General features: G+C 43.0%; 4 protein-coding genes and 1 long non-coding RNA gene across 7 annotated transcripts; 2 read left to right on the forward strand and 3 right to left on the reverse strand.

Moving 5' to 3' along the window:
* Window positions 1-51: 51 nt before the first annotated feature.
* On the reverse strand, window positions 52-2,438 carry LOC124349783 (alcohol dehydrogenase class-3-like). Of its 2 annotated transcripts, XM_046800629.1 has the most exons (11): window positions 2,126-2,211; window positions 2,003-2,049; window positions 1,524-1,767; window positions 1,365-1,462; window positions 1,234-1,302; window positions 1,117-1,170; window positions 832-1,048; window positions 633-763; window positions 432-567; window positions 228-366; window positions 52-157 (listed from the first exon to the last, which is right to left on the reverse strand). In XM_046800629.1, exons 2-11 carry the CDS (start codon window positions 2,027-2,029, stop codon window positions 133-135), a joined length of 1,140 nt encoding a protein of 379 aa, XP_046656585.1. In that variant the 5' UTR covers window positions 2,030-2,049; window positions 2,126-2,211; the 3' UTR covers window positions 52-132. The 2 variants fall into 2 exon arrangements, with proteins under 2 accessions (XP_046656585.1, XP_046656584.1); XM_046800628.1 differs by lacking the exons at window positions 2,003-2,049; window positions 2,126-2,211 and adding an exon at window positions 2,307-2,438.
* A 99-nt stretch (window positions 2,439-2,537) lies between these two features.
* LOC124350191 (serine/threonine-protein kinase NLK2-like) lies at window positions 2,538-10,305 on the reverse strand. Its single transcript, XM_046801235.1, has 15 exons — window positions 10,009-10,305; window positions 9,069-9,562; window positions 7,705-7,834; window positions 7,570-7,625; window positions 6,996-7,102; window positions 6,839-6,924; window positions 6,137-6,749; window positions 5,963-6,063; window positions 3,797-3,865; window positions 3,672-3,725; window positions 3,386-3,602; window positions 3,184-3,314; window positions 2,977-3,112; window positions 2,756-2,894; window positions 2,538-2,688 (listed from the first exon to the last, which is right to left on the reverse strand). Exons 2-15 carry the CDS (start codon window positions 9,443-9,445, stop codon window positions 2,664-2,666), a joined length of 2,241 nt encoding a protein of 746 aa, XP_046657191.1. The 5' UTR covers window positions 9,446-9,562; window positions 10,009-10,305; the 3' UTR covers window positions 2,538-2,663.
* Window positions 3,848-4,952, forward strand: LOC124350358. The gene is made up of 2 exons (XR_006920831.1): window positions 3,848-4,342; window positions 4,499-4,952. It is a non-coding gene; the product is annotated as an uncharacterized LOC124350358 (long non-coding RNA).
* A 594-nt stretch (window positions 10,306-10,899) lies between the features above and the next one.
* Window positions 10,900-15,404, forward strand: LOC124349419. Its single transcript, XM_046800000.1, has 4 exons — window positions 10,900-11,795; window positions 11,861-11,999; window positions 12,073-14,562; window positions 14,625-15,404. Exons 1-4 carry the CDS (start codon window positions 11,688-11,690, stop codon window positions 14,987-14,989), a joined length of 3,102 nt encoding a protein of 1,033 aa, XP_046655956.1. The 5' UTR covers window positions 10,900-11,687; the 3' UTR covers window positions 14,990-15,404.
* On the reverse strand, window positions 15,388-18,352 carry LOC124349536 (tRNA wybutosine-synthesizing protein 4-like). 2 transcript variants are annotated; one of them, XM_046800224.1, is made up of 7 exons: window positions 17,747-18,352; window positions 17,438-17,535; window positions 17,067-17,368; window positions 16,817-17,006; window positions 16,598-16,754; window positions 15,656-16,539; window positions 15,388-15,584 (listed from the first exon to the last, which is right to left on the reverse strand). In XM_046800224.1, exons 2-7 carry the CDS (start codon window positions 17,483-17,485, stop codon window positions 15,429-15,431), a joined length of 1,737 nt encoding a protein of 578 aa, XP_046656180.1. In that variant the 5' UTR covers window positions 17,486-17,535; window positions 17,747-18,352; the 3' UTR covers window positions 15,388-15,428. The 2 variants fall into 2 exon arrangements, with proteins under 2 accessions (XP_046656180.1, XP_046656179.1); XM_046800223.1 differs by having other exon boundaries at window positions 17,438-17,635.
* Window positions 18,353-18,359: the final 7 nt, after the last annotated feature.

Consider the following 18,359-nt stretch of genomic DNA (forward strand, 5'->3'; position numbering starts at 1 on the left):
TGAAATCAAAATATGTTTAAATCATTAATAATTTTAGATAATAGGATTGTGCATGGTATTCAGTTATATTTCGTATCAATAGAACAAGGGGAAAATTAAATAATAAAAACTGTGTAGCGACGTTCAATTGTTTCAGAAAGTGACCATGCTTCTCAAACTGAAAATCAAAAACATGCAAGTATATATTTTTTTTCTGATTAAAAAAATTGTTTATAAGCATTTGCTACCATTCTCCTTTTTCAATTAGTTCCACAGCTTCATTTATGTTTTCAATTGGCATGGTGTGGCTTATAAATTCATCCACCATCAATTCCTTGGCTAAATATGCATCCACCAACTTTGGGATTTGGTCACGGCTCTTCCACCCTGAAATATGATGGCCTTATTGTTTTTATCCATGGTATGAGCAATTGAATTACAATATTTTAAACCTCCAAAATAGGTCCCTTTAATGGTTCTTCCATAGATTAGTTGTATTGGATTGTACGAGACTTCTGCCGTCAAATCAGCTACTCCCACAATAGTTAATACACTCAAACCTTCTTTACAGGCATTCATTGCTGCTTTCTGAAATGCAACAAAGTCTATATTAAAGTCAATAGCTAACAAATTAATTTTAATTTGTTATTTACCATGCAACTGGGGATGCCACAACACTCAAAAGCATAGTCTAATCCTCCTGTTGTCATATCCATAATTACTTCCTCTATAGGTATTTTGTAGTCATCTGGGTTGATGAAATCAGTGATTCCAAATTTCTTGCCTGTAATAATCAACATTTAATCCAAGATTTAAAAAAAACTTACCAGCATTAAATAAATGAATTCAAACCAATATTTTCTTTAGATGGATTAATATCAATGCCGATAATACGGGCAGCTCCGGCTTTTTTAGCCCCCATTACTACCGCAAGACCAACTCCACCAAGGCCCCAAATGCCAACAGTCGATCCCGCCCGCACTTTAGCGGTGTTAAGAACTGCTCCGTATCCCGTTCCAATTCCACACCCGATGAGCCCAATTTTTTCTAACGGAGCACCTGGGTTGATCTGCAAATGAATTCAGGTAAAAGCAATAAAAAGAATCTCACGTTTTCGCGCTAGTTGGTTTATATTACCTTGCAAACGTTAGTCTCGTAAACCACGGTATATTCGCTGAAAGTCGAACATCCCTTGAGAAAGCAATAAAAATGTTGGCTGGCTTTTTTTTTTAAATCATAGTTTATTTTGATTACCATGTTGTGCTTAATAGACTGGCCACGACATGTAAAGCGAGTCGTACCGTCATTCATTAATCCGGCCAACTATATATAAATAGAAATGTAAATTTCGTTTCGTTTTATCAACTGTAGGATTAGTGGATTACTTGGAATGTGCCGTTAACATTACAAATGTTGGTCTCGCTAGACTTGCAAAATTCACAATTGTAACACTGAGCTGTATAAACCGGGATTACGTGATCGCCTAATTGTAATCGATTGTTCTTTTAATTTTATGTCGTTTCCATTTAAATAGATGAAATAACCTTGTTCAACGGAAGTAACGTTAGGTCCAACGCTTTCCACAATGCCAGCTCCTTCGTGACCGAGGATGCACGGAAATGCATCCGGTCCGTCTCCCCCTCTTTGAAAAAACAAGTCAGTATGGCAAACCCCGGAAGCGACGATCTTGATGCGGACCTCTCCTGTCAGTGGAACAGCCACTTGTACCGTTTCAATCGTGAGCGGTTCTCCGACCGCCCATGCCACTGCAGCCCGACATTCAATCACCTGAAAAGATTTCCAACTCCGTTGATCGACTTTTTGTTGTGAATAAAAACAGTCACATTTTTTTTTTCAAGAAGCAATCAAAGCATCGAAGGGCGTGTTACGTGACGTCATCACCGTGAGGTTTGGCACCGATCGATTGAAACTGTCCCAAAGAAGCAGATGGCTCACTCGCTTTCTTCTTCTTTGGGGAAGATTTTGCCTAAACTTTCCTTATTAGCCGACACAATAATTTTACCTTTCCAACAGTAGTTGTTAATTCCATAGTTATCGTGTTCCAAAATACTAATTTTGTGGGAATATCTTTCAGTTAATCCACAATGGACCGGAGACAAAAAAAAGCTTTTGTAGCCTAGCTAACCTTGTAATAGCCCTATGGCGGTGATGCCAATTCGGTCACTTTTCAGAAACCAGCGGTCGGGATTTTTGCATTTCTTATCAAAGAGATAACATGCGCAGAATCTCTGAAGGCTATGGGGCGCATTCACTCTTGTTAGCCTTGTTCTCTATACGGACGTGAAAGGAATTATTCAATCATTAACCTCAAAGAGGAGTGAACAAGGGGCTGGGCCGGACAGCTGCCTCATTTTCTAATCAAACGCCCAAGGTTTCCTTTCTCCGTTGGTTATATAATTAACGCCTTGGTATCACATCCCTTTCGAGGAAAACCCATCGTTTACCTTGAGGAAAACAAAAATAAAAATGACACTAACAGAGCATGTGGCACTAATTATACTTCACTGGATACGCCAGATTTTATTTTGATTTATTTTTTGGCCTTTCCTAAAATAGAATTTGATGGCTGTGTAAAAAAGCTCGATAACCTACACCATTGAGCATTGAGCTCCAATTGAATCCCTTATAACCTGGCGTTCACCATTTCCTTGGAATTTCTTCGTTCAAAATTTGACGATGCTCCTCACGCTAAAAATAAAATATTTCGTTAGTTTATACTAAGTTTATGTATTTAAATGTTTTAAAACTATTTTACCATTCGCCCTTTTTCATCAGGTCCACAGCTTCATTGATGGATTCTATCGGAAGGGTGTGGGTGATAAGCTCGTCGACCATCAGCTGTTTTGACAGGTAGTCTTCCACTAATTTTGGAACTTGGTCGCGGCTTTTCCAACCTAATTAGCCAAGGCATCTTAAAAATAGTGTGTTCCATGCCAAGTTTATAGAGAAAGACTAAATATATCCTTTTTACGATACCTCCAAAGTAGGTCCCGTTGATACTTTTCCCACCGATCAATTGAAAAGCGTTAAATGGAATATCTTCCCCAGGAGGTACCAATCCGACCAGTGTCAAAGTACCTCCACCTCGTTTGCACGCCGCAAAAGCCGATTTCTACATTTTTAAAAGTTAGAGGTTCAATGAACTTGTACGAAACGGAAGTTTCTATATTAATTTGTCAATACCACGCAGCTAGGTATTCCGCAGCATTCCAGTGCATGGTCAACTCCGCCATTGGTCATTTTCATCAGTACTTGCTCTACCGGTTCTTCGTGGTCCTTTGGATTTACAAAATCCGTCATTCCAAACATTTTCCCTTTAAACAAAACCACAAGGTATGTACAAATCTCTGTACCTATTGAAATGACATGTCCACTCAATAAATACCTATTTCGACTTTAGCTGGGTTAACGTCTACTCCGATAATCCTTGCTGCTCCAGCTTTTTTTGCTCCCATGGTTGCAGCTAGTCCCACTCCGCCCAATCCCCAGATGGCCACAGTCGATCCCGGCCGGACTTTGGCAGTGTTGAGAGCAGCCCCGTATCCGGTTGCAATCGCGCATCCAATCAGGCAAACTTTATCCAATGCCGCGGCAGGATCAATCTACAAAGTAAGAACATACAGTAGATCAAATTGGATACAGACTTAATTTTTTATGATTTTTAAAAGTACCTTGCAGATGTTGGTCTCGTTAACGACCGTATACTCTGAGAATGTAGAACATCCCTGCCAAGTTTAAGAGTTTTCATGGTAATTAGAGGAAACTGGCTAAGTAAACTAATTAAACCATTTTTTACCATGTTGTGCTTAATGACCTGTCCATTACAGGTGAACCTCGTCGTTCCGTCGCTCATCAATCCGCCCATCTGTTGAATGTAACGAAATTGATATAGCAAGCGGTAGATGGCTTCATCACAACAACAACGCAATAGATACCTGCAGCATTTCATTCTTGGTACAAATGTTGGTGAATTCCGACTTGCAATTGTCGCATTCGTAACATTGAGGAGTATACAACGGAATGACGTGGTCGCCTTAATGATATTAACATTATAAATGTCGCTAGTAATATTATAGAGTTAAAAGATTAATACCTGGAGCAACAGTTGACACTCCTGATCCTACACTTTCGACGATTCCAGCTCCTTCGTGCCCCAAAACACATGGAAATACAAGTGGCCCTGCTCCGCCTCGTATGAAGAACAAATCGCTGTGACAAACTCCCGATGCAATAATCTTCACACGAACTTCACCAGCCTTCGGGGGCTCCACTTTAATCGTCTCCATTTTGAACGGTTCGCCAACTCCCCAGACAACTGCAGCACGACATTCGATGACCTAGGGTAAATACCAAGAATTTTATAAAAAGTCCAACACAATTTTAAAAATACAATCAGACAAACTCTTTCAAAATCATTTCTTCGATATAACTAGTATTACCTGTCCTGTGGTTGGAAATTCCATTTTGAAATAGTTAGTAGTTGGTCAATTCTGTCTAGATTGGAGCTGCCCGACCTTGGAACTGATAAGCCCGTCTTCTTTCTCGTCTTCTCTGCGTCGTTAGTGGCCGTAAGGTATGCGCAGCAGTCGACTCCACTGCTGTGTAAAGATGTAATAGTACCCAAGAATGTCTCGCTGTTGTAACTCGAAAATACCCCGAGGGTGATTACTTTCTTTTGATTTTCTCGACGATCGTTCAGACGTTCACAGGCCATGAATTTTCTTCCTCCAAGTAATAAAAATAATAATAAGTTACAATCACATTTTTGTTTTTTTCTCATCAGCTGTGTATTCTTTTTCATTATTTATTGATCTTCAGCCTCATGTATCGTCGCCGGCGAACGACTTTTTGTTGTTATAGACAACTACAGAGGGTTCAGAGCAAACGATCTAAATCAATTCAAAATGGAAACAAGTGAACAAATAGGAAAAAAAAAACATTAGGAGATAAAAGGAGGAGGAAAAAAGAGGATCGATGAGGGAAAAAAAACAAAACAAATGACGTGAAAAACTGAAAAAAAAAAATATTGAAAATGGTCCTGAAAACATTATACGATCAAATGTCGTGTGACTGTCCACCATTGGCAATTCGGAGAATGTTATGAGGAGCGGGGGGTGAGTTGAGATAGAAAGGAGTTCAAACAACGGTTAGCCACACTCCTTCATTGATATTTCCCGGTTAACAGGAAATATTTGCCTATTTTAAAAAATACTGACGATTAAAGTTTTTTGTTTAAAAAAAAGGGGTTTGGTAGAGGAAATGATCAAATGAGGTGATAAAGATAATTGAAATAGTTTTGAGCATTATTTACACAGAAAGGGGGGGGGGATACAGAAAGAGAAAAGAGATTTGAGGAAAAAAGAGCTGCAGGATTTTTTTTTCTCGAGGGAGGAGGATTTGGCTACTTTTTTCGTTATTTACACAATTCGCTCGGAGCTTAGGACAAAAGGATAAGAGTCTAGGCTATAAACTGTTAAGAGTGAGGTGTGTGTGTGTGTGGTTTTTATTCTCTTCTTCCCAAAACAGGCACAAGATCGTCCCAATATCTTCAAACTTTTCTGCGTTTTTTTTATTACTTCCAAAACAATTTCCTGGTAAATTTTGAACCAACGTCATCATCTTTGTCCTCGTCCTTTTTTTTTTCGTTGTTGGATGTCCAACCCACCACATCACACATTCTCTCAGCGGCGAGATCAAGTAAGTTCTGGCTTTGCTCGTGGCCCAACTCTCACGTACACTTTGATGAAGGGCGGGGAGAGGAAATCATTATTATTATTTTTTTTTTTGTTATTTTAGTAGAAGATTTTTTTTTTAGTTGAGGGAAGGAAAAAGGAAAAACAAGAAGGAAAGAGATGTTGGGTGGTGTTGTGTGTTTTAATTAACGCGGCCGGCCCTTGTTTCGCCGGCCGGGCAGTCATTCCCAGTTGTGAGGTGATGGCGGCAGCTCTGAAGGATGGGCCACCGTCGAACTGGCAAAGCTCTTATAAGCCGCAGATGCAGGATTAATGCACAACGGCACTTGACTACTCATCAGCTGGTCCATGATGAACTTGTGCAACTTTTCTGTTTACAAAACAAACGATAAGCGAATATGTTTTAAGACAAAGATAAAAAAAGGAGAGTTTAAACAACTAACCGCGAACTTGATGGGTGGAAGTCAGCTCACGTTCCCAATGATCCTCGAATGGTTGGACGGCAGAAGGTTCCAAGTCTGAAGCGTATCGACGAACGGCCACCGAGCCGGGCTGACTGGCAGTCTGACAACAGCGGCACATACAGGAGTGGAAACGGAGTCGACCTTCATCCAAATAAGGATGCGCCAGAGCGTCAATAACGTTGATCCGTTTTTCCGGATTGAAGACCAGCATCTGGCTAAGGAGATGGACGGCCTCATGTGTGGCTTGTGACGACAAAGTGTACAAAGCGGCCAATGAAGGAGGTTTAGCCGGACGACGGATCATGTGTTTACGGGCAGCTTCGCATGCGCTTGACATATCTTCCACGTTGGGTGTGCCCAGGAGGTCTGTGATCAATTCCAACTGTTGGATGGGTGTCTGAGCCTGGAAAAGGATCCTGCGACCAAGAAGTTCGCCAAAGATGCAGCCAATAGACCAGACATCGACTGCTGAACTGTAGTGACGTGCGCCCATCAAAATTTCCGGTGCGCGGTAGTATTGCGTCACAACTTCTTGCGTCATGGCCTTGTTAGCGTCCGCCTCTTCCACGCGAGCCAATCCGAAATCACATATCTGCAAGGAGAGGGCGAATAACAAGATTAGTTAACAGTAAAACAACATCCGCATACGACGTTTGGATGCAAAAGTCAGCGAAGCCATACTTTGAGCAAACAATTGCTGTTGACCAAGAGATTGCCAGGTTTAATGTCACGATGGAGAATCCTTGCGGAATGTAAATATTTCAATCCTGTGGAAAGACAAAGAACAGTTTCAGAAGTTGTTGGAAATTTGATAACATCATATTAAATGACAACATACCTCGCAAGATCTGATAGAGAAAAACTTTAATGTGATCGGTGGAGAGGTGTTGCGGCGAGACGATAATCTTGTGCAAGTCACTTTGCATCAACTCCGTAATGACGTATCTAATCATCAACCAATCAGGATGATCAGTCAACTGTAAATCGATACCGTTGAGCCTTAAAACTTAACTACTGCATACAACTACCCTAGGTCCCAACCCCCATAGGAAAAAGGGTGAATGGACCCCTAAACAGCAGCAGCTGGCAGAGGGGGGAAGTAGACCCTCTTTGGTTGTCGTGTGACCCCACCACCATCCTCTGGAGTAGTATACTTCTCATTTTTCTATCCCCCCTCCCTTTTGTGGGAGCCTTTTAAACTCCCCCTCAACATGTCAGAATGATGGAAGAGAGAAAAGCGGAATGGAATGATGGTCTTCTTCTTTTTTGTCCGAAAAATACGAGACCGGAGCGTACACAAGGGTGGGAGAGGTTCATGGCCCCTTTTGTCTATTACTACAGTATCCTCCCCTACACCCAACAGACAGACATGGCGTTTTCTGTTTATCCCCTAGCGGCTGTTAAATACTTACATCTCTTGGAAAAAGTCGATATGCGGAGGCTGTAAAATGTCCAGGGCCGATAACACCTACAAGGGAAGAAACAAAAGCGCATGGTATTGTTTAATCCATCCAGGGCTATTGGAAAACCACTATATTTCAATTTACATTATCGTGCTTGAAGAAGCAAAGCATTTTCAACTCGCGAAAGACACGTTTGGACGAGACGAGCGACTGGAAGACGTTAGGCATCTTCTTCAGAGCGACACGCTTGCCATCGCGAGGATCTGTCACAGACCTGTCAAAAGTAATGGAAAATAAAACACTTTTAGAAACATATATTTCATGATGGTACACTAAAAATTCAAGAGGAAGAACCCCGTTAAATGGCCTCGAAAAACAACTTGTTTTTCTCTTTTCTTGACCAGAATCCTTGACCTGTTGTGTGACCTTTTTAAAGAACCCTGTTGAAGGATGGTTGAAAACCACAACCACCACCATTTCCAAATCAAAACAACAAAGGGTCCAGGTGCATCAAGTTTCCCCTCCACCCCACCTGCCTCTTTGTGTTAGCAGAGAAACCCGAATGTTTTCATTTTTCCCCCCTATACATCTCGGACAAAACAAATTCTGGACTTTAAACATTCGGAAAAAAACAGACAGAGGGAGACAACTGTTGCGCAGTTGATAATCTGCATGTTATCTTTTGTTTCGTCTAGTCGATAGCTGATGAAAGATCAGAGGCAGTTATGTCACGATGATGACGTCAGTCCAGTCTCTTTTCTCTTATACCGCTAACGCTTCTCTTTTTTGTGGGTTTGTATGTCAAGAGAAAACCAGTGAGAGAGAGAACCCCCTTCTTTTCTCTCGTCTCATTCGGCAGAGCAGCACAACTCTCGCTACTTCCGCACTCATTTCGAAAAACCGACCCTACCACTACCACAATCTCTCTTTTTTGAATCCTTAGCATCTTCGTGTCGAGAGCGGAAAAAGACATTTGTCCTGGGGGGGCTAGAAAGGACGGCGGAGGAGGAAAGACGAGGGGAAAGAGGCAGCCCAAATATATCAGGTCGAATTTTAACAAACAAAGAGCTTTTGATGTTGGCTTCCGTCAGGACAATCCAGCATCTTTTCGTTATTTCTTGAACCCAATCGCCCACATAAACCTTGAGCTGGTTCATGAATCAAAGTCTGATGGTGGTATTGATACACATTTCCCCTTTTTTGTAGTGTTTTGTTTAAGCATCGAGCCGCCTCCAGCATCTCGTCTAACATATACACGCACTTCAAATCAAGAGAAAAAGGAGGTCACTGGGCTCTCCTTCCATCACGGCCGCTTTCCCTTGACATTCCCACTTCCCTGTTTAAGCTCCTGGTCCGAGAGAAAACGAGTAAGAGAGAGAGCTGTGGCCGACTAAAAAATCGCTCCAGTACCACATTCCTGTGCTGGAGTGTCGGGAGGAAGATGGGGGGAGAGAGAGAGAAACGACAGAAGAAAACGAGACATTACTAAATGCATGAAGAAATCTTACCAGACGACTCCGAAAGCGCCGTAACCAATGGGTCGGTCTGGTTGAGCTTCCTGAGCTGGCTGTTGATTGTTGCTTCCATTGTTGCTGTTGGAATGATGAGATTGTTGTTGGGGCTGCTGTTGCTGAGGATGATGACTGTTGGCTGGATAAAATCCAGAAGCAGCTTGTGTTAATCCTTGATTGTGGGCTGCTGCAGCTGCAGCGGCTGCAGCAGCAGCAAGAATCGCATGCTGGGAGTGTGAGGTTGGAGCTGCAGCATTGTGGTAGGCCTGCATACCTAGACCTGCTGACATAGCTGCAGGATCGTTGAAGTTTCCTCCTCTACCGTTTCCTGATTGCTGTTGCCGGGCACTGGGCCCTAACAAAGCCATCGGCATTAGCACCCCAGCCACTCCGCGCTGCTGCAGACCTGGATGTTCTTGAGGAGCTATGGTGGTAGTAGTTTCGCAGGCCTTGTTGGATTAACTCACTCGACCAGTCTACGTCAATTTAGCCTGTATATGGAAACAAGAAAAACCTGTTTAGCAATTGCACAAAATAAAGATCAAAAACCAAATATGCAACTTTGTGAGATGTTGGGCAACTTTCGCTAGGAGAAACATATCGTCACGACTGGTTGCAGTTAACACCATTGATTCATGAGTCGAGAAAAAAACTTCTCGATAAAAGGGGGTCATATGAAAATCAATCGTGGGCTGTTTTCCAACACAATCGACCAGGATGAAAAACGAGATGCAGATGTCGAGACCGCAATATCAACGAAAGAAAAAAAAAAGATTTCTCTTGTTTTTGACCCAAGGGTAGAAAGCAGACGGGCAACAAATTTTCAATGCGCTTGCGCATTGCCAGTTTTAAGGATATGTTTTAACTTCCTAACAGGATTTGACAGCTTTGATGCATAACAAACTACTTGTATGACGAACGAAATAACACTACTTACTGCTTGATCAAAGTTAGATGAATCAACAAATACACACACAGCAAATGCCAAGCTGTGTTTTAAAAAGGCACCTTGAATTGTGAGTGTTGCAGGGTGGAAACACACAAAGGGGGAGAAGAACAAAGAGAGCTTTACACACACAACCCCTAAAAATCCAACACATACACCACGTATACACACTCACACACACACACAGACACACTCTAGGGGGTAGTGGATGAGAAACGCTTCAACGTTCGTTACTATATGATTCAATGGCGTGTGTGTGTGTTCCCTCCGTCCACAACGGAGTTCAGACTCAGACTGGAAATTTTTCTGTAGCATACACACCCAGAAGACCCAAGTCCCCCAAAGCCCAAACCCAGAGAAGAGAAAACCCACGCTCTGAAGAGAGCTTTCCCCTATCCGAATCGTTAATGCGTGTCTTTTTCTGTAATACTTAGCATTTTTCTGGTGAAACTAATAAATGAACATTTTTTGTATTCATGCAATTAATATTAATTTATCCACATGGAAGATTTTCATTTTAGTTCAATTCTTTTATTTTTAGATTTTGACTAATTCGATTATTTCTGTACCGTTGGTAGAGAGCCATCTAGTAGTCAATCGGTGGAACCTATGAATCATGACGTTCGTGGGTTTCACTTAGTTGACGCATCAATGAACGATCACGACCTGTCTGATTCATCTGGATTGCATTACGCATATTCTTCGAATTTCTTAGAATAGCTACCTTTTTTGTTCCAGTTCCGTCTTGCTAAATGGGGAACTTTCAACAGTTTCCTTTGTCAAATCGGAACGCCACCTGTTGGTCAGCGAAAAAACGCCCTATAAAAATGAGGCGAAAGAAAGTCACACACACACAATGGACAGGGGTGTAATTTATACAACAAACAATAAATGGTTTGCATCGATGAAGAGAAAGAGAGAGAGTTCTTTTTGGACGCGTGATTATATCATGGTGGTAATGAGTTTTTCAGTATTTTTTCTTCTTCTCGAGAGCTTTCACTTGGTGCGGCCTACCCACCGTTTCCCCCGATCGCCGTTCTTGCGTGTACCGTACCAGCAGTAGTTTTCTCCGCATCTGTTGCGCGACTGTGATTTTTCATTTTGGGCGTATTTGTTTTATTATTATTTGGTGAGGAGACATTAGTAGTTTCTGTAGACTTGTTGGTGGTAGACGCTCTGTAACATCGGTGGCTTTAATTCTTCAAATTGAAGCCATCATTTTTCCTTTCTTGTCGGACGTGTCGGATCGTCAACAATAATTAGGCGATCCGACGCTAGGTTTGCTGCTGTCGTCTATGTGTATGTGTTTCTTTTGCCACCCGAAACTAAAAAGGACTGCCCTTAAAAGGCGACAAACAAAGGTAGCAAGAGAGTGAAACAGTAAAACACTTGTGTAATCTTTTGAAAGTCTTGTTAAGTATAGAATCCAGCTCGACTGAAACAGATAGCGAATCTGCAGGGAGGGGTTGCAATTTTTAAATATTATTCGTCGTATCTGACTGTCAGTCGTACGTTGTGTTTCTACTCTAGCACAGCAGTCTACAAACACACACACACAAGTCCATAGTCACACAACTGCCTACTGTTTACGTGCCTTCTGCCTAGAATGTGCCGTTGATCGAAAAGGATTCTCAATGAGAGCATGTGTATGCTAGCTAAGAGCGATCTAGATGGTGGTGATGGCTGCATACCCCCAACATACTCTCAATGTTAATAGTGAAGATGTGGCCTCTCCAGGAGGCACAATCAAGAAAACTGACCTTCAACAACATCTTCAGGTATGTCTTTGTATTGATTTTTTAAATACAAGAATTCGTTTCATTGTTTTTTGTTTCTTTTGCAGTTTATGTTTGCACTGCTTCCACAAGACCATGTCTTGAAGGAAGTAGTCCGACTGGAGTCAACCCATCCAGGAAGGATTCGCTACCTAGCAGTTGTTGCTTGTGCTGGAAGTCTGCCTGAGGAAGAGGAAGAAGCCTGTGGTAAGCCACTTGATCAAATATTTTCTATTTCAATTTAAGAATTCATGTTTCAACTAAATTTTTCTGATTCTAGTTCTTGGCTTTGACTGGATCGGAGAAAAAACAACATTAGGTCTGGTGCTGTGCATCTATGCAGATGCAGGACTGACACTAGATGGCGATGGCGGTTTCAGTCTATGCTCCGGTGGTAGCCAACATGTTTTTAAGCCAGTCAGTGTTCACGTTTTATGGGCCGTCATCCAAAGTCTGCACAAGGCATGCGACCGGGCTCAAAAGTACAACCATTATCCCGGGGGAGGAACTCACAGATGGGTTGAATCCTATCGCATCACTTCGGATCGGTCCAGTTTGAATGAGTGGAACTACTTGCCGGACGTGGAGTCAAGGCGGCCGCCATCTCCACAGGATCAGAAAGCGGATCGCGAACGACTAATTCGCTCGACTCTCAAAGAAGTGATGATGACATTAGATCTAGATGACGTCACGTCTGTAGACATTCGTCGCCGAGTGGAGGAGGAATTGCAGATGGATCTGACAGACCAAAAGTCTTTCCTTGATACAGAAATGCTCACCATTCTGGGCCAGATGGATGGAGCCAGTCGAATATTCGACGACCTCTTTCTTGGCTCGGAATGGAACGCGTCAAATTTGGAGGAGCTCGAGCGCAACGGAATTGGGCACATCCTCAACGTGACACGCGAGATTGATAACTTTTTTCCCGATCAGTTTGATTACCTGAACATCCGAGTGTACGACGATGAAGCCACCGAACTACTCAAACATTGGGATCGGACATTCAAGTATATCAGACGAGCTGTGGAAGATGGATCTAAGGTGCTTGTCCACTGCAAAATGGGAGTCAGTCGGTCCGCTTCAGTCGTCATAGCCTACGCAATGAAAGTACGACATTGGGACCTACCTCAAGCCTTGAAACATGTTAAAGATAGACGAGCTTGCGTAAAACCCAACGCCAGTTTCATGCAGCAACTGGAGATTTACGCCGGAATACTGGACGCATCCCGACAGCGTCACAACAAACTCTGGCGATCCAAGTCGGAGACTAATCTTGCCGCCAAAGTAGTAGGATCAATACATCCTGTTCGGCGGCTGATGACTTCACAGGATAAAGAACAAAAACAACAACAGTCGGGTAGTGCCACAGGATCGAGCGTTCCAAACTCACCCACCAGACAGCAACAGAAGCAGATCAGTGTGATAACGGAATTGCTGGTCGATTCCGTCGACCAACAACAAGAACAACCAGACGAAAAGGATTCGCCAATGGACACGCTGGATATACTGGAAGGAGATCTTGGCCGTCCAAAGTCATGGTCACCTGATGACAGTTTGGCTGAAACTTTTTTCCCTTCTCAGCCGGAAGCTTCTGAAACTGAGCTACAAGAATCGACGGCCAACCGAACTGTTTGCGTCAGTCTTCGAGTACCTTGCTCCAATGGCCGAACGTACAGCGTATCGCAAAATCGAGCTGTTAAACTGGAATCCAGTCCGCCACCACCACCTCCACCACCCCCAGCGAATTTCTTCTTCGAACCATCGGAATTAAGCTTAAATTTTGATTCGGTCGAGTCTTTTAATGGGGTCGTATTAGAAGTTCCAGGCGAATCCAGTACAGATCCGGATGCATCACCACTTCCAGAGCATTTTACCAGTCTGCCGCGTGTCGGAAGTGTCAAGGACCGTATCTACGAACTGGAAGCCGCCTCAGTTCTTCCAGGAACGCCCGTTCCAACCAGTCGACCAACAGGTCTTGTTCTGAATATAAAAAATCCGTGGCAATTTGGAAGCAACAGTCCCCAGGCTGATCCGGTTGTTGCGGACGTTTTATCGATGATGCCAGGTGTCCAATCGAAACCAGTGCCTACCACTTCTAGTGTTACCAGTGCTCGCAAACGACCAGAACAAGAAGTCAAAATTTCGGATGTCTTTTCAGATCGTGTCGATCGTGTGTTTGAGCGTGAAGAACGACGCCAATCGGATGGATCTATTCCACGCGAATCGCCTTTACGACAGCGATCATGGGGCGCTACCGAGACTCGATCTCGAGCTGTCCCTGTAACGAATAACACAAACTCCGATTCACCATCGATAATGCCCAGTTACTCCAGCGACCCGTCACTTCCAACAATCCCGTCCGAAGAACAACAGGATTCTTCGCTTCCAAACGAATGCAGCCGAGGTTTAGTGCGGATGCAACGAGAAGCGCTGGAAAAAGCCAACAACGGACATCAGCAACCACAGCAACAACGAAGAAGTCTGCCGGAAGAATCCGTTTCTAACGCTCTGTTGTTGAGCAGGAGCATCTCCGACACTGCCGAAACATCGACTGAAGGCATCAGCGTTATGCGGTTGCGGAAAGCTCTAGAAGCCAAAGCTACTTGCCCTCTGACCGGATCTTTCGCTCCCCCTCAATCTGTTTTAGCTGCGCTAGCTGCGGCTTCGTCACAAAGCACCCAGACCAGTCCTACTCGGCAAAGGCCGGCTGCTGGAAGAGAAAGACTCCGCAAACGTAGCCTCAGCCTTGAGCGGATGACCTACTCTCCTGGTAATACAGTGTGCCTTACTTGATGCATGACTCAGATGTGATAATCAGTTTTCTCTTGGCAGTTCAAGGGCCTCAAGATTGGAACAGTGCAGCCCAAGCAGCGGCCGAAGAAGTGGATCTGAATGTTAAACTTCTTGTGGGCTTGTTTGAAACACCACACCGACCTGTGAAGAAGATGGACCGACCACGCGGATGGTCCGAGAGTAGCCTGCACACTCCCAGTTACAAGCCTAGTAATAACATCCCGCAGCGCCGTTCTTTAGCCGCAAAACCCCCTGTCCCGAACGATCCTTTCATCCCCATGGCTCAATCACCTCGCCCGGCCGTCAAAGAGCGGAAACTCTATGGTAAGACGCACCCGCTTGATCGTCTGACAGCTGGCGCCCGCCAACAGAAGCTCGCACAACCTGTTTTTGGTACCATGTGACCCCCCTGCCCGGTCTGCCGCGCCATTCTATTTTTTTTTTTCATCCGAGCCCCTTTTCCCTTACCCCTTTTTTGTGTTTATTTTAACCTTATTATTTAAAAATTTGCATACAAACAAAAAAAAATTCGTTTCAAAACATCTGGCAAGTCCAGGTGATGTGATATGATCCTCTTATCTTCTTTCCCCTTTTCTTGCTAGTCAACCCTGCCTCCCTCTCTATCCTGTCTTTAACTCGTCTCTTCGCTATTCAATTTTTTGTTTAAATTTCATCGAGATTAATTTCGCCAGTTTTTTTTTTCACTTACCGCGCTGTCTGTGTGTGCATTATTATATATATGAATATTGAAGGGTATTGTCTTGTTGTAAAATAACGAAATAAATCATCCAATACATTGAACGGATTTTCAAATGAAAAGTATGTGTCTCCTCTTTGTTTGTTTTACACTTCCAATTCAACAATGACGCCATTCAAGTGAGTACCAAATGAGAAACAGGGACTACCACCGCCCCAGCAGAGAATTTTCTTTTCTTCATTCTTTTCAATCAATTGAGCATTGAAGCTGGCGAGAATCACCGGTTGCGCAATGTCTTGAACCTTTTTAAAAAAGAAAGAAATTAATTTCAATTGGGAAAATTCCTATTTTAAAAGGTGTGAGGCTTTCTTACAGGTAGAGAATATTCGACACACGTCCAACTTGGTAAATCGATGACGCAAACGCCAGGTGAGCTCGGGTGGCAGGTGGAAATTCCTCCAACGAGAATCATTCGATTGTCAGTCGTGACGAGAGCCTGGTGGGAATAACGAGGAATAGGTGATGGTCCACTCCATACGGGCTCCCTCCATTCTTGGCTGCAACTCGTATTCGAAACGAGAAGTTGGGGCTGGCAAGCCATTTCCGATTTATTCAATCCTCCAGAGATAACAATCAAATCTTTCCAATATGACGCAACAGCGGAATGGCGGCCGGATGGCAGTGACAGGAAAGGCTCCCATTTGACGGATGGCGTTTTAGTTCCTGACTGGAGAAGAACCCGCATCACCCAACAGTCATTTAAAAGATTGTTTTGTCGACCACAACCGCCGCCAATGAAAATGCTGTAAGGCGAAATGATGGATGAGGCATGACGCCAGCGAGGCTCAGGCCATCCGTTTTCGGGCTGTCCGTCCATCCATTCAATTTCATTTTTTTCCGTGTCAATGAAGCCCAAATCATCCAAAGCCATGCATGGGTGTGTCCTTCCACCATAGACAATAAGCCTGGACTGGATGAAGTGAAGTGAATGATACATTCTTGCCAATCTTTTGTCTTTTAATCTGGATTCGATTGTTCCATCCCGGCGAGCAAGGATCAAGTCATCTAATCTTCCGTGCCCTTGTGGCCGCGCACCAAATCCGCCCACTATCCAAATGCCAATAGAATTGGCGCATCCAGCTTGTCCATATCGTTGGATCGGGGACTTGTAAAGTTGCCAACTTTTTAGACTAGTAGTATTAAACACGTGATCTTTGGTTTCCTGCTCTTTGACTGGAAGTGGTGTCTTACAATTTCCTGGAAAAAAGTTACGAATCAAGATTTGTGTTGGTTGATGTTGTAAACTGAAATAAACCTTTGGCCGCCGTTAGTATGATGTAATGTGAACACTTTTCATTGAAACCTTCATACTCATCGAATGTTTCTAGTTTTCTCATACGTTCCAGCTCATCAGATGGCACAAGTTTATGGACAAATTCATTGATATCGTAAACTTCACAAGAAGTCCAGCCCTAAAAATTGAAAATTAGCTTTCATTCTATAAAAATGAAAAAAAGTCCTAAAAAGTAAAAACCTTGTGAAGATAACGATTTTGTTGGGTTTCGTGGTCAGGATAAACCGGTAGGCTTAGTAAGGGTATGCTTAGTTGGATGAAATGCTGTTGCATCACTCTTCCGAAACCGTCGTTTGGTCTAATCTGCTCATAAACTGCAAAGACAGCGTTGGGGAACGTGGTCCCGCACCACTCAATCAGTTTGCTAGAGCTGTCGGGAAATTTTCTATTTTAAAGACTTTCAAATGAATTATTCAATCATCAGGTATACCTGCATTCATCCATGTATGTGATGGCACATTCAGAGATGAACAATGTGGGATCTGAGGGACTCAGCAATAGTTCTTCAAACAGCAGCTTTGTAAGTGATGTAAGATTCCTTAAATCAGCTGCCACAAGCTGGTAGGCATCCTTTTCTGCAGCTAGCTCTGCACAATAAGGGTGATTCTTGATTAATTGCCATTTCTTAGTGACAACATTGTGGAAATCAATTTCGACATACTGGCATTGAGTGTGTCCTTGCTGCCTCAATGTATAGTAGGATGTATCAAAACCAGCTCCAAAGGAGATTATCTGCAGAATATCAAATGGCACTAGTAAAGCTGCTCAAGTGAGAAATTAAAAGGCTTCTGTTTATGATACCTGACACTTTGGATGTTGAGACAGGAACCTGTCAAAAATGTAATGCATAGCTTTGGCCCTAACATAATATCCTCGATGAATAAGAGATGACCTCTTGACTGGTTTTTGGGCGAAACAAGAAATAAATGAGTCTTTATAATAACCAGCTGTGATTGTTGACAATTTTGAAGCAATACTCCAATCATTAGAGCCTTGGACCTGATTGTGATGTACGAGCAATAAAAAAACATAAGGCTCTGTTGACAGCAATAGCCGGCAGTCAAATGGCACTAGAGTGCGGTAAAGTGAAAAGTTTCACGGTTAATTTACCTGTACATCAGAAGAGGAACTCATTCTTGTTACACGCAACACTACAACAGTTGTAGTTTTTTCCTACCAGTACTACAGCTGTGTTCCAACAGCTGTAGTAATCAAAAGTACCGTTGAACCCGGTTCTCATCGGTTCGAGCGAGAATTTTTACTTTGAGAGGTTATTTTTCAAGTTTCACAAGATACGGGTAGGAAGAACAAGTCCCTGTTAAATTTCCTTCCGCAAAGAAACACCAAACGACTGTCATCAACACTGATCTGCACCAAGCGGTATAAATTTGAACAACATATTCAACCTTTAGTAAAAGGCAAATTTTCCCGAGTGTTCGTCTTAGAATCTGCTCTTTGATTAAAAGTATGTTTATATCTAAGCTACTTTCATCAAAAACTACAATTAAAAGCTGAAAAACTCTTGCCCACATACTTTAATCCTAGATTAAGTTGTGATGTTCTATGGATAGATAGCAGACAAACGAAGACGGTCGACTCGTTCATTGGCCAATCGGGAATGAAAGGGGAGGGGCGTACGGTTTTCGTTGTAGCATCGTTACGTTTACGTGTAAAATTTCAACGGGGAGTTGACGTAAAAATATCTAGGCAAAGTGGCAACCCT

Source organism: Daphnia pulicaria, chromosome 7 (genome assembly GCF_021234035.1).
Source record: "Daphnia pulicaria isolate SC F1-1A chromosome 7, SC_F0-13Bv2, whole genome shotgun sequence".
Classification (NCBI taxonomy): Eukaryota; Metazoa; Arthropoda; class Branchiopoda; order Diplostraca; family Daphniidae; genus Daphnia; species Daphnia pulicaria.